Source organism: Trachymyrmex septentrionalis, unplaced genomic scaffold (assembly GCF_001594115.1).
Source record: "Trachymyrmex septentrionalis isolate Tsep2-gDNA-1 unplaced genomic scaffold, Tsep1.0 scaffold19, whole genome shotgun sequence".
In the NCBI taxonomy this organism is placed as follows: domain Eukaryota; kingdom Metazoa; phylum Arthropoda; class Insecta; order Hymenoptera; family Formicidae; genus Trachymyrmex; species Trachymyrmex septentrionalis.
Window position 1 is genome coordinate 722,678 of NW_017305071.1, and position 14,782 is coordinate 737,459.

Below are 14,782 nucleotides of genomic sequence, written 5' to 3' on the forward strand. Positions count from 1 at the left end.
TATATAAGTTAAGCGATTAGATTTTAATAAGCATCTGGACGTAATGAGTATATAAACGTAACGCGAGCACTGTGACTTTGCAAATTGTCCGAAATTGGCCCGTGCATGTATATCGGGGGAGCGATAAGCGAACAACGAGGTTGAGAAGTCCCCAGGGAATTGCCGTTCGGGGTCCGAACAGGATAACACAGAAAAGAAGCGGCGAAGTCAGTCCAGCAATTACCAAGCAGGTCGGAAGTTCGCCCCAGTTTTCCCCGCATTTTCCAACAAGAGGAGCAACGAGGCAAGTTCCGGTGGACTAGCAGATAACTACGTAGATAACGCTTCACGGTCCGAAGGGATGGTGGTGAAGCGCAGCCGGTAGTCATCTTTAAACCAGATAAATGCGTCACGCAAGCTAGAAGATGAAAACAGAAACTTTCTCGCGTCTCCGAACTTAATTACGGAGATGTACCAAATCAATTAACAAGCTGGTTACTCCGTTCCCGTCACACACACGTGTGCCACACGTTTTCTCAACAATTAGTTTATCGAGATTTCTTAAAGTTGTATTGTAGATTTTTTGATGTGTGTTTTATACACGCAAAGAAAATAATTTGTCGAAGTGTTAAAAATTTAGCTACATACAGATCTGAAAATAATATTGTTGGATTATCAAAGTTATTATATATGTATCATAACGTCAAATTACATCCAACTTGAGTTATTTTTAATCATTTCTACAGGTCGCCACTTAATATGTCATTAATTTAACTAAAGTAATGGAGTTTTAAACAATTCCAGAAAATATATTAAATTTGACTCGAACTTAATTTATTATTTACTATATGTATTATTAATATATATGAGCGTTTTTTTACTTTTGAAATTAACCACAGACAATTTACATTTCGACATGCATGCAAGTAAAAAATAAAAGAAATTAGGTTCCTTCCCAAGCATAATGAGCGATACTGCAAAAAGTTTCCATTGATATTCTAACAATCAACTTGACCAACAGCGTTCTACATAATTCTTTGACGCTCTAATGAAATTATATTTTCAAATCTGTTGTAGCAAAATTTTTAGATACTTTGGCAATACCGTTCTATCTGCATATATTTATTGGTAATTAACATATTAATAAATTTTGTTAAGTCTTTCGGTAAACGTGACCTTCATTGTCGCGCGGATGAACAGTTTTTGTCATCTAAGCTCATATCGACCAGTGCGGTATGGTGGCCAATGGAACGACGACGTCGCCAGCATTCTTCGCAAGCTAGTAGGTGGAAGTAAAAGAAGTTTCTGTGAGGTCTACGGTTTTATCGAGTAACTGAACTTAGCGATCCATCCGGAATCGACGCTGCTACGGAAGTTTATGTCTTCGACGACGGTACCATTAAAACTGCTGGTCGGAGCGATCGATCACTCGGATCTACTCGTGGAGATGATCGAACGGCTAAAGGAAGAGATAACGTCGCTTCTCGTAGAAAAACGGATTTCCAACGAAGACATCTTCTTTTATATCTGTTCACCACGCAGGGATGAATTCCCGTCGGATCACTCTTTCTTTTTCTGCCTCTTTCAATGCGGGGATAATCCAATTAAAAATATTATAGTTAATTGTTAAAGGAACGCTGAGAAAGATGAATGTTTCTCTCAATTGATCTTGTCGATTTTCTCGACTATTTTTAAAGATACCGGGAAGATTTGCCCTCGCATTAAGATCCGCATGTCGATTTTCTTTTTTTATTGCAAGCTGACGAGTTTTAAATCTACCACGACGGCTAATCTCGTAAATTAATAATAGCTCCGGAACGCGCGCGATAATTATATCTCCGCGGAAATTTTGCCGATAATCTCGGACCCGGGCAAATCGCTTCCCGGCAATTTTCTTCTCGATACAGTTACCGCAACGATTTCCGCTAAATTACGTTGTGAACGCAATTGCCATCGCGCGAGTTAGCGTAACATATTTCAATTAGATAAATATCTTCATTCATGTATTACGTGAGCCAAAAGAAAATATATAAAGATTATAACGTAAAGCTGGTTGTTTGTAAATATTTGTGTAAAATATCGTTGAGGTCTTATTTTAACGCGAGATTTCTTTTGTGTATTTGGGATTAAACTTGTTAATCTCATAAAAAGTGTACTCGACGAGAGAGTATTCGACGCTGAAAGTTGTATCGATAGAAAAGTCGTCTTACTACTTCGTTTTAAGAAGAACGGAGATTTAAATGGGAAATAACGGAGCCGTAATCAGGAATATAAACATTGATTGCTCGCGAATTCAGCGAAAAATGTCGTTTTCGAGAATTCTGTTTAACGAATGCAAATCGGGCAAATCTTCTAGTTTTATGATCAGATAGCATATAAATACTTTTACAAACATTTGCAAATACACTTACGAGTGTGTCGAATATTCGAAAAACATCTCGTTCAATCTCTCAAATCGATGTTCAACATGCAATTAGAGCCAATTAAAATAAAATTTTGCAATAATGAAATAATTTCGAATAATAAATAACAGTAAAATTAATGAGAGTCAGCGCGGAAGTGGGTGAGCGCGAATATTAATTCATATAAATTAGTCCATTATAGTACATGATGTCAACTTTATTACAAATTGTTGTTGAACGTTTCAACTTTCTGAGAATACTTGTAACTTTGCTGAAGAGGACTCCAAGGAGAGTCGAAACGTTCAACAAGAATTTGCGTTGTGTAATAAAATCACCCACTTCCGCTCTCATTGGCCTTAATTTTACTATTTTATTGTTTATTATTTTAAAGAATTGAAAGTCCGATTTTAATTATTTAGAAATAATTTTTATTTGATTTAATTTACAAATAAAAAATTTCAGATATAGCAATTTATTCAATTTGTTGAAATCCTTTAAAACGTCGCTCTAGAAAATAATCCTTTTAATCCTGCAAACTCAGAAATCCTTCTCTTTTTACGAAAAAAAAAGACAGTACAACGTTCTGACGGTTTATTTTCGCAGAAACGAGGATTCTCTTTGTTCGCGTTGCTGGTTTAGCGTCCTAGCGGCTACGCGGGGCTGGCGAAGAGCGTTGTTTTATCTACCGTTGTCCTGCATCTTAGCGTGGCGACCCAATAAACTTTGGCTATCCTACGTTGCGGGTAAGTACGACAGAGTTTATTTCCGTGAACCTCTGACAGATAGAATGTGTTTGCAGCCGGCCTGTTGGCGGTACTGTCCTTACTGCATATTGCATCGAGCGCGCTAGAACGACGAGATCCTTGCCAATCGAACATTGGTACCGACTCGGTAGGTGAGAGCCTCTTGAACTCCAGACAGGAGAATTACGATCGTTTCGAGGAAGTTCTGGTGAGTGTTCCCAAGATCGGCAATCGAAAAATCCCGTAAGAAGCTAGCGAATTAATTTTCTCTTGGTTCTCTTTTTCACGAAATATTGATCTAGTACACACACACACACACACACACACACACACACACGTACACGTATATATATACTTTTTTCGATTATCCCTATCCATCATTGTCTGTTTTATGAGGTGACGGAGGTTCTCGATGACGGCGTGTCAGGACCAGGACGCTGTCCCGGGGACAGCGACGGCGAGATATGACACGAACGACGGTCCTCTTGGGCTAGTGAATCCGATGAGGATAGCGAGCTTGAACAGAGGACGTGTCAAATCGCCACACTGTCTTAGTCCTTGATGGATTTCGACTTGATATCGTCATGTATCAAGAGAGGTCAATTGAGCACCCGATTCAGCTTGCGGCAAGAACGAACGCGAGAAGTGCGCGAGGTCGAAATAATGCCTTCTAAAATTGTAATTGAGGGAGGAGATTTCAAAGAAATCATCATGGAAGATTCAGACAAGATGAGAGAGAGAGAGAGAGAGAGAGAGAGAGTTTTAATTTATTGATTTACAAATCTGCGAAAGAAAAAAATACGATACGAGGTATCGCATCGCTTTGCGTGAAAGAATGAATGTGAAGGAGTGAATATTTTTCTTAGATAGACACTTGTTAGTTACATATAATTTTCTATACGTTATATTTTTTAGGAAACAATAGATATTATATAATTGTATGACGTACAAAAAACAGCCGTATTTCATTATAAAATCATTCGATATACTATATTAAACTGTCAATATTCATATATATAATTGCTAATAAATACTTTTTAAAAGTGTTCTACGTAGAATTTATTTCAATAGAAAAGTCACGATGAGAAATAAAATTTTATTTTTTACCTAAAAACAGGATTTTTACAAATTTTATTATATGTATGTAATACTACCACAAGAAATTACGATAAAAAGGATTTGCAAGAAAAACAAGTCAAGTATGCTTAACTGGTTATAGTTATGACATTTTTTAAATCCTATACTCTTCTAATAATATAGAACAGATTTTGATCGGTATTTATTGTCGATTTTTATATAAAAAAAATTCTTATATGTATGAGATCGTTTTACAAATTAATCTTAAAATGTCATAAATTAGTTTACCACATCACTGAACTGTATTAGCATCTTAAAATACTTAAGATGGTCTTAAAATACGAAAAATACCAACTATGAATACCGATTTTTATATCTTATTGCTTTTTACATATTTTTAATTTCGTAACACACGATAATGAAAAGATGAAAAACTATGCAAACTTTTGACAAAAGAGTTAGAGTGTAAAGAGAAAATTAATTACAAATAATTTATAAATTGTATCTTAACAAGAAATGGATATTTCAGGTTTAAACCAGATTTACCTAATTATTTTGTTATGATATATTTTAACACATAGAAACTCTAAATGCGATTTCAGCGTCGATCAATTTTTCAAATTATTTATTTCAATAATAAAGCCAAAGATTAATCATAGAAAAGATATAATATTATATATATGTATAATATTATAATCTTATATATAACAAAAAAATATATAAACAATCTGAAATTTAAAATATTTACTTTTTTTTAAATAATACTTTTTAAATAATACTTTTTTTAAATAATACTTTAAATAATACTTTTTTTTATAATACTTCAGTAGTACTGCTGTCAATCTATTTTCAATCTATTTAATTTATTATAATGACAAGCTATATATTGTCATTAAAATACGAATAATAAAAAGACGATCGATAAAAGAGAAATTTGCAACATATAATGGTAGTAAAATAAACCAGATTTGAATGATAATAGCTTAATGATAAAAAATAAAAACAAAAAATATTATTTGTATGCAAAATTTTTATATACATAAATGTGCATATGAATGAAAATTTATTTTTTAGGAAGAATATCGATTGCTCGTTTAAAGACTAAAATGTCACGGTTATTTATAAATATGTAAATATTATCATAGTGTCATAATGTGTAGATATTATATAATGTCTAAGAGTAAAATTTAGTAAGTATGTATATTTATAGAGTCGATGTATGTATTAACGTAAGATTTTAGCAAAAATATCAACTGACTAGAAATATCTGCTGTTCCTAATAAATATATTTATTTACTAAACAATGTACTGCACTTGCTACAACATATTAATAAAAACATGTTTATCAAAACATATTTGAAAAACATATTTGCGATTTATCAATCGTCTCATCAATAAAAATATCATTTTAATAATGTAAAATGTATAGTAATTATTTTCATTCTAGTATATCCTGTTCTCTTTCAAAAAACTATTTGAATTATTATAATGGAATTTTCTATAAAGAAATTTATTTTTTATCATAGTTCATGTGTCCTCATTTTTATAGATAAATACATGTCATAAATACACGCGTCTGTGTGAAATGTAAAATTTTTTGCTTAGAAAAAATGCTAAATGGAATTTTCCACTTATCTGCAAAATTTTTTTTTGTACATGTTTATTGCTATAGCATTTTACAAATAATTTTTTTCAGCAAAGTTTTATATATAATTATTATGAAACTATGCTCATATATAATTATATGAAGCTTTATTTATCTTCATTTATATACAGCTATTAATTTTTTTTACATTTTGTTATTTATAGCTATTAATAAGAGATTATTTTATACAACGGTATGGATAAATTATGCAACGTCTGACGTTTTATTAATAACAAAATACATATTTCTGAATTTTTTATCATTTTGATTAAAGAATTTTTAAGCACGTATTTTCAACATGCTTAAGTCGTCCATAAGCTGTTCAAAGAGCGGATTGCCACCTAAACGATCAATTTCGGTTCTTAACTTTTTTTCCAATTTATCAAGTACATCTTTTGCGTACTTAAATGAGCCATAATTCTCTAATATTTTAATGCAGTAACGTTTTACTTCAATATTTTTCGATCGTTGTCTTAAAATATCTTGAATTATTGTTAAGAATTTTATATAAAAATTTTGTTCAATATAAACATTTTCAAAATAGAGATATGTTTACCATTTAATTTTCTTATTGTCTACTTAATACAAAATATATTAGTAGCTACTTATTTTATATTAAATATAATGTTTGATAAAGGATACTTATTATTTTCTTATCGTCAGGATTGTTTCTAAGCGCATGAATAATTAGAAAACTCATTTTTCCTTCGGTCAAATCATCGCAATAACTGTTCTCGTTAGTCTGTAATAACAATAAATTTTGTTAAATTTGGTTCAAGTAATTAAATTAAATTATTTGTTATATACCTTATTGTGACGTAAATTGTAATAATCATCATATATCTGGCGATACAATCCCATAGTATCTACTAGCGACAAGAGGTCTTTTTCATAAGTAGAAAATAGTTTCAGTAATTTTACCATTATCTTCATTAACCAACTACTTTCTATAAAATTAATTAATATTCAAATTATACATATATATGCTTTGTATATAGCAGAAGCTTACAAAAGCAAAAATATTTACTTCTTGATGCTAAAATATTGTAATCTTTTTCTGTTGGACAGATGAAATTTTCCTTCCAATATAAATCCATTCCTTGACCTTTGTAGTATTCCATCGATTGTTCAATAAAAATTTTAATTGCCTGTTAAGATGTAAAAATATATAATTAAAATAAAACATATATATTGTAATAAAAATATATAATCAAAATTACAAGCGTTATCGGTTGGCACGGTAAAAAGTGTAATTTTACGATGAGAATTATATTTTAATAATTTATTTTATGATTTATACGGAAAAAGTCGTACAACATTAAAATAAACTGAACGTTTAGGATTAAATTTTAATCATCTTCAACAGATAAGAAACGAGTAAAGACTGGAATTGACTCAATAAATCTGCATCTTTTTTATGCATGCAGGAAATCGACAAAGGAATTTTGGTAAAACTATCTATTTCACATTTTGATTCCTGTTATAACATATCAAGAAAGTAAAACATATTCAATTTTTCAAAGTTTTACACAGACATAATGCAACTACTTATTACCATGGGATGTAAATTAATAAGTTTTTCACAAATAATAAATTGTAAATAATTTGCAGCGTTTATTGAGTTGTGAAGTCCACAAACAGAATGGGCTACGGGGAAACCATTTCGTATAATAGCCTCATCTTGAATATCATCGAATCTATCAAAAAACAAAAACTTTATATAAATATATAAAAATATACTCAAATTAATCTTTTCAATTAGTAGAGGGGTTGTATTATTTTTCTTTTGTTTTATTTATGTAAAAATTAGTATAATAGAAAAAGGTGAGGCCAGAAATATAACAGCAGATTGTAACAGCAAAACAATAATTGAAGTAAAAGATCAAGACTTATCTAAAAAAATTTTCAAATTTTTTTTATATGTATAAGTCATTGTTAAAACATGTCATTCCCCCGCAAGAAGAATGATATAAATTTTTTGAATTTTGTATTATGAGTAGATCGTATTTTAAGGGCATCGGCTTTCAAGAAAAGTGATATGTATTAAATTCAAATACTTCCTAAAGAAAAATAATGCAAGAAAAAGTTTTAAAAGTAACATGAAGGGTAACATATAACATCATAACAAAATTAATATCTAGAACATTATTTCTAGAAAATTTGAAAGCAATTTGTGAAAATTGTTTTCTAAACAATTTGTGATTAATTCTAATAAGTTAACTTATAAATAATTTCTGCCACGAGTAATAAATAATAAATTTTATAAAATACACAATGCTCTTTCTCCTCCCCCCTTTACTTTTCTGAACAATTTTATAATAAACTGAAATTTTATATTAAATTAAAGTGACTCTTGTCACTTTCCTTGCGGGAGAACGATATATTAGATGTAACTACAAAAAGAAGAAAATATTCGTAATATATTAAATTCTAGAAGAAAATGTAATTTCCTTTGGAAAGATTGTATCTTATTTCTTATCGCGCGCACATGATTTTAACAAAAATACATAAGTCAGTTACGCTTCACAACAAAAAATAACTTACAGGACGCATGTACTAAAGGCCATTTGGATTATTTCGTCAATCAATTGAAATTTATCGGGTGATACTTTAAACCAGTAATTGAAAATCGACAATAGTTTTCTACATGGGTGCGTATCAAGGCATTGCAGAACGTATTTGATTGGTTCTAAAAGTATCTACATAACAGAAATTAAATAAAACAAATAATAAAACGAAAAGTTAGTAAAATTGAATTATGAAAAAATAAAAGAGATATGAAAAAATAAAAGAGAAGGCGCTGGAACTGACCTTGTCTTCCTGCGGATTACCGCTTGACGAATAGTAAAAAGGGACAACTTCTTTCATGTCTGACATGTTGCACTCTACTATAAATGATACGTAGAAAACTGTAATTTTGATAAATTTAAACCAAATGGTAAACGAGTTGGTAATATTATTTAATTCCTTGCCTTATAATATTGAGTAATGCTCGAATTACATATCAAACGCGTTAAATACGAGCAAAAGTGGGATCCCAGACAACACGGAGTCGACAAAAAATCGACTATAAGTTGACTGGAGAAGTTAAGAATAGACTTTTTAGTCAAATCTAAATGTCAACTAATCCTCAAAGAGATTGTATATACGTATAAAGTAGGGGAGCCATCTAAGAATGCGTGAGCGAATAGAAAGAAACAGAGAACGAGATGGTTAGAATGAGTATAAAGAGAATGCCAATTAACCGGAAGTCGCCATTTGGTGGTTTACATCTGGGGTATCTATATAACGCATCCTGATCTTAATCTCTTCATTCTTTAACGTTGCCTTCTTCTAACTAACGGTAAGGACACCTTATGAAGTATCCTTTCCAGTTCTTTGATTTATAAGGAGTCTTGATTAATTCGATTTGTTATATGGATTTTTTAAAAAATTTGTGAAGTTCCATAGAATCAATTAAAACTTGCGTACAAAAAATGGGATTTACAGCTTTTGAAAGAGTAAATTTTTACCTTTAATTTGTTTCTTTATAGATTTCTGTACGATTTTTTTTTCACCGAATTATTCAACGTTGAAGCAAAAACGATCCTTATTGCTTCAATGTTGAATAACTTGGTGAAAAAAAATTGTTCACAATTGTTCTATAAAATGCAGATTGAAATCGACTATAAATACCGACTTAAGAGTGTATTATAGAAAAACAAATCAAAAATAGACTAAAAAACGGGTAATAATTAAGATAATACGCGTAATTAGTTAGATTATTATATATAATCATAAGTGTTTATAATTCAAAGTATTTGTAGTGTATGAAGATGTGGAGCAAATTCAAAAAAAAAAAAAAAACATTTAACATTACAATTTAGCTGTGTGTCCTTATGAGAAAAGATATTTACGTACTTATCTGTGTGTCGAAAGAATACGTACTGTACGAAGCTCGAGATTGCTGTGTAGAATCCAACTTTTGTATAGACACTATTCTTTTTATATAACTGTAATAAGAGAATATTTTAGAAGTTACTGCTGAAGACCTCCAAAATTAGAGTTGGAACGTGTAGCAAGGAAAATATAAATTACGGCAGCTCTTACAGATTTCTTCTCTGATGTACTAGCAGAAATAGAATAAGTAATATATGCTAGAGCGAAGAGTCCAGATTCTTATATAGTGCATAACATATAAGGCGTAAATAAATCGAAACGCGATAAAAAAATCAACTAATCAAAGTTCTCTATTGTATGGAAAGAAAGGAAATAAAAAACTTTGGTTCATTTTCTTATGCATTATGCGTTTCACGAGAGTATGTACTCCTCGCTTAAATCTGTGGCCTTATGTATGACTATCTCGTCGTTACGACGTAAATAACACGTAAAAAATTAAATTTAATGACTAAATTTGATTAGCAGATAAACGATATTTGTCTTTTTTTTATGAATAATAATTTTCTTTATTTATTCATATATGTATTCATGTATACAAAATATATGCACGCGCGAGTAAATAAAAAATTCACCAAGAATAAAGAAAGTATTGAATACCAGGATTGTGCATTTACGCATAAATTATAATATTCTACGTTTACGTGTAGACAACGTAATTGTATAAGCTCAGATAACAAAAAGTATGTAAAATCGGGGTAATAAGACGTTTTCTGTGTCTAAAAGACAACTTAAAAACGTCTTATATCACAATTTTAGACTTTGTGTTGTTTGGAAGGTGTCATTTATGTAGACAATTGCTCAATACGGCGCACAAGTCGCATCAACACATCACCAAGCAGCGGAAATTTGCGTCTATCAAAATATATCTTTTTTTTTGTAATAACCCGGGAAAAAATGTTATATATATGTTACATATTGTACATATATAATTTTATATAAAATATGTCAATTTTACATATAATTATATATAATTTTATATAATTATATATAGAGTAACTCCGGCAAATACGGCGCGCTGGGATTTACGCCGCAGAAGTCAGAAAAAATAGAAGGAATAAGGATAGTTTTCCCGCAATTACTCTGTTAATTGCCTTTATGTTATATTACACGCATTCTACAATAAATCATTAGTCATAAATCAGAAGTTAGAAGCTGGAAATTGATCAATCACAGTCGACAATTTTCAACTTCTAACTTCTGCCTTATGACTAATGGCTTATTGTAGAATGGCCATTAGTATTGTGTTATAATTTTAGCTTCTTACTGTTAATATTAATGCAATAAACTCATTATATGAAATATGTACCTCATGTCAAAACACTTGTAATATATGTAGGAAGATTGTAATTATTATTTATTACATCATATATATATTCATCATTCTTATTTCTTAATAAAACTTTATAAACACATTTTATAAGTTATTGTGTCATTATACGTCTTATGCATTATTTGTAAATTTTTTATGAGCCGTACATACTCCCTCCCCCCTCCGCCTATGAGTATCCCACTCTTATGGAATATACAGCAAAAATGCAAGAGTTTCAAAAAGTTTATTTTTTAATATGGAAAATAAATATTTCGGATTTCTAATATTTTTTTCATAGTAGTAGACAGCTCAGCAAACGAGAATAGATTGGAATAGATTCAGATTTTCAGAAATACAGATTCATGAATGTTAAAATAAATCCTTTTCAATACTGAATGCATTTTTATTCATTTATAGGAATTGCATGAAACAAATGTCTATTCCTTTTCAATCTTTAATATATTTTTATTCATTTGTAGGAATGGCATGGAGTATATTTCTATTGCTTTTCAATCTAAAAATAATATTTTTATGTGCATCGTAAATATTGCTTAATTTAAAATTCTGAATAGAAAATGCAGTTTTTCATCCAGTTGAATATAAAAATAATATCAGTCATTTTCATGCATTGTGAATACTGCTACATTCAAAATTTTGAATAGGAAATGCAGTTTTTTAATCCAGTTGAATTAAAAAAGTTTATCTTTTAATGGCCCATTTTCTTAAAATGAGCTATGAATACTATTTAATTCAAAATTGTGAATAGGAAATCCATTGTATCAGTTAAAAATGCATCATGAATGCTATTTTATTCAGAATTATAAATAAGAAATTTTTCGTTTTAATTTAACTGTGTTAAAAAAAAGTAAAAGTCTATAATGAAATCTACTTCATTTAATACTTAAGAGAGACATAAAAAGAACTATGTAAATATGTGCAATAAATGTTACATATGTAAATTCCTTATTTTTAATAATTTAATAAATTAATCGCTTTTATGTATATTTTATATTAATACATTTCCTTTATTGTATAATTAGCGTAATTTTTTATATAAAAGTTTTAAAATAATAATTATTGAATTTTATGTATTACTACTTTAATTTATTTAAACTTTTACATGTATAAAAATTTTGTATATCCAATCTATTTTTATGGACTTAAAATACGGATTTGGATGTGTGTGTGTGTGTGTGGATTGGAAAATTTCCAATTCATTTCAATCCATTTTCATTTGCTGGGATGTTAGTGATGCATTTTACAATATAGTCTACATAATCTACATAGTTCATATTGTTCACGTGACAAAAAATTATGTAAACATCATGTAGATTTCATGTAAATAATACATATAGACGTAATTTTAAAATCTATAGCACAACCCTGTTAAATAGGGTTTTCAATAGATATGAGATTGCATATTGATAAATTAAAATATGGTTGTATATACTTTTTTTTAGAGGAGAAGGTACCGTTATGGCCTCTTATTTATATTTTGTATGTTAATATTATTAATAATTAATATTAAAATTTAAAATTTAACGATTACATTCGTTGAAATGTTATTCATTAATCAATTTCAGATTCAAAATTATGAAAGAAATACTTATGAATTATTATACTTAAAACATTACTTATAAAAATGTGAATAAAAATGACGCTAATGTATAATACATATATTGAAGAAGGAATAGATGTAATAATGTGATCGCTACTAAATTTAAAGGTTTAAAACCGGTTTTGTTTAAAAAAACACAGTATTTATAGGTTAAAAAATTATATATTTGCAAATAAAAATAAAATGTTGCTGAACTTATGCAAACGTATAGGTACATGTACATAAACTACAACTTCTTTTACTATACTTTTTTTTATTATTGTTTAACTTTACATAACTCGAAATGTGTACAGCTAAATAAAATGTTAATTAATTAAAAAATAACAACTCATATTCTGTATAAGTGTTCTTAAATCTTTTATAGAAATTCATTTTTATTTGTAGTGCACAGATATCCAATAAAATTTTAGAAATATTAATTTTTATCAGTTATTAAAAAATTTTATTATATATTTTTTGTATACTTTTATATATATTGGCTCGTATTTAGAACGCGCTTTTATTTCTGAAATTCTATAATATGTATAATATAAAGTATAGTACGTTAGCACGCTAACATTGTTGTAAGCGCGTTTTGAATACGGGCCATTATATTTTCTTATATAATTTATACATAATATATCATATTATTATCATTCCTTTGCCACTTGCATCATTACACCTATTTTATATAATTGGATTTAAAAAATCTATATAATACTATTTTTTGCCGTTTTACAAAAAATAAGTAATCTTAAATTTAAAACGTTCCAGTTAAAGGATCCTTAGGCGCATCTTGGGTATCCCAATTCTTAAGTTCGTCCAGAATCTTCACCAGAAGCGGGTTACCACCTAACCGTTCAATTTCAGCCCTCGCAGTCGAATCCAATTCTTCAAGTACATTTCTCGTGTATTTAAAGGAACCAAATCTCTCTAATAATTTAATACAATGACGTTTCACTTCGATATCCTTTGTCCGTTGTCGTACGATATCTTTATTAAACATTATTAAAGAAATATATAAATCTAATAAATTATAATAAAAACTTTCACACTTGAAGTATATGGAACAATTAGTAAAAAAAAGTTTATTAATTGTATAACGAATATTATACTTTTTACTAAATAAAAATAATATTTGATAAAGGATACTTATTATTTGTCTATCATCAGGATTGCTTCTAAGGGCATGAATAATCGGAAAGCTGAATTTTCCTTCAGTTAAATCTTCACAATAACTTTTATTCTCAGTGTACTGTAACAAAAATAAATGTAATATAAATTTATTTCATTAAATCGAATATATTATCGCTTACCTCACCGAGGCATAAGTTGCAATAATCGTCGCGTATTTGAAAATATAATCCTAAAGTAGCTATTAATGATGAAAAATCTTCTTCATAAGTTGAGAACAGTTTCATCAATCTTACCGCTAAATTGAAGAGTCCTCCAGTTTCTGCAAAATTAATTAATGTTTAAATCCTTTTTTAACATAAATAACTTTTTTCTATATATAAAATAGAGATTGTATAAATATTAGCAATTACTTCTTATTGTCATAGTCTTGTAATCTTCCTCAGTTGGACAGATAAAATTATCCCTCCAAAAAATATCCATTCCCTGACCTCTATGAAGCTCTAATAATTGTTCCATATATACTTGCGTTGCCTGATAATATTATATATATAATATATACTATTATAATTCTTAATTTCTAATTTATTTGTATTTAATATATATATTCAATATGTTATATTAAATATATATATTCAATATTAATTTAAATCATTATTTGTAGTGATGCGTGTCACATGTTTTTTGAGATAACATTGATATAGGTTGCATCTACATTATGTATTAATTTTTTATTTTCAGTTTTACACTTTTAATAAATCAAAATTAATCATATAATGAAAAAAGAAAGAAAAAAAAGAAAGATAAACAGATAAAAGAAACTACATTGTAATAGCAGTCATGGCCATACACACAATGTACTGTATTTATTTAACATATTAATATGATACTTAGTTAATTTTCTAAAAATAAATTTTCTATATCATTATTTATTAAAATTATTTATAATTATTTTAA

At 28.8% G+C, this 14,782-nt stretch overlaps 3 protein-coding genes across 6 annotated transcripts in view; 1 reads left to right on the forward strand and 2 right to left on the reverse strand.

The window, feature by feature from the left end:
- Positions 1–4,001, forward strand: part of LOC108746786 — a 28,116-nt gene extending 24,115 nt beyond the window's left edge. For both annotated transcript variants that reach the window (XM_018483744.1, XM_018483745.1), the window contains exons 5-7: positions 2,985–3,124; positions 3,181–3,332; positions 3,521–4,001. In XM_018483744.1, the coding sequence (XP_018339246.1) occupies positions 2,985–3,124; positions 3,181–3,332; positions 3,521–3,592 (364 nt within the window). In that variant the 3' untranslated portion in view covers positions 3,593–4,001. The remainder of the gene's footprint in view (positions 1–2,984; positions 3,125–3,180; positions 3,333–3,520) is intronic.
- Positions 4,002–6,010: 2,009 nt separating this feature from the next.
- LOC108746959 (geranylgeranyl pyrophosphate synthase-like) lies at positions 6,011–9,959 on the reverse strand. The gene is made up of 8 exons (XM_018484111.1): positions 9,774–9,959; positions 8,658–8,755; positions 8,391–8,545; positions 7,402–7,543; positions 6,874–6,994; positions 6,654–6,793; positions 6,489–6,588; positions 6,011–6,328 (listed from the first exon to the last, which is right to left on the reverse strand). Exons 2-8 carry the CDS (start codon positions 8,721–8,723, stop codon positions 6,126–6,128), a joined length of 927 nt encoding a protein of 308 aa, XP_018339613.1. The 5' UTR covers positions 8,724–8,755; positions 9,774–9,959; the 3' UTR covers positions 6,011–6,125.
- Positions 9,960–13,197: 3,238 nt separating this feature from the next.
- The window catches only part of LOC108746957 (geranylgeranyl pyrophosphate synthase-like), a 5,559-nt gene continuing 3,974 nt past the window's right edge, over positions 13,198–14,782 (reverse strand). For all 3 annotated transcript variants that reach the window (XM_018484108.1, XM_018484109.1, XM_018484110.1), the window contains 4 exons: positions 14,239–14,359; positions 14,008–14,147; positions 13,844–13,946; positions 13,198–13,684 (listed from right to left, as the gene is read on the reverse strand). In XM_018484108.1, coding sequence (XP_018339610.1) covers positions 13,452–13,684; positions 13,844–13,946; positions 14,008–14,147; positions 14,239–14,359 — 597 coding nt within the window. In that variant the 3' untranslated portion in view covers positions 13,198–13,451. The remainder of the gene's footprint in view (positions 13,685–13,843; positions 13,947–14,007; positions 14,148–14,238; positions 14,360–14,782) is intronic.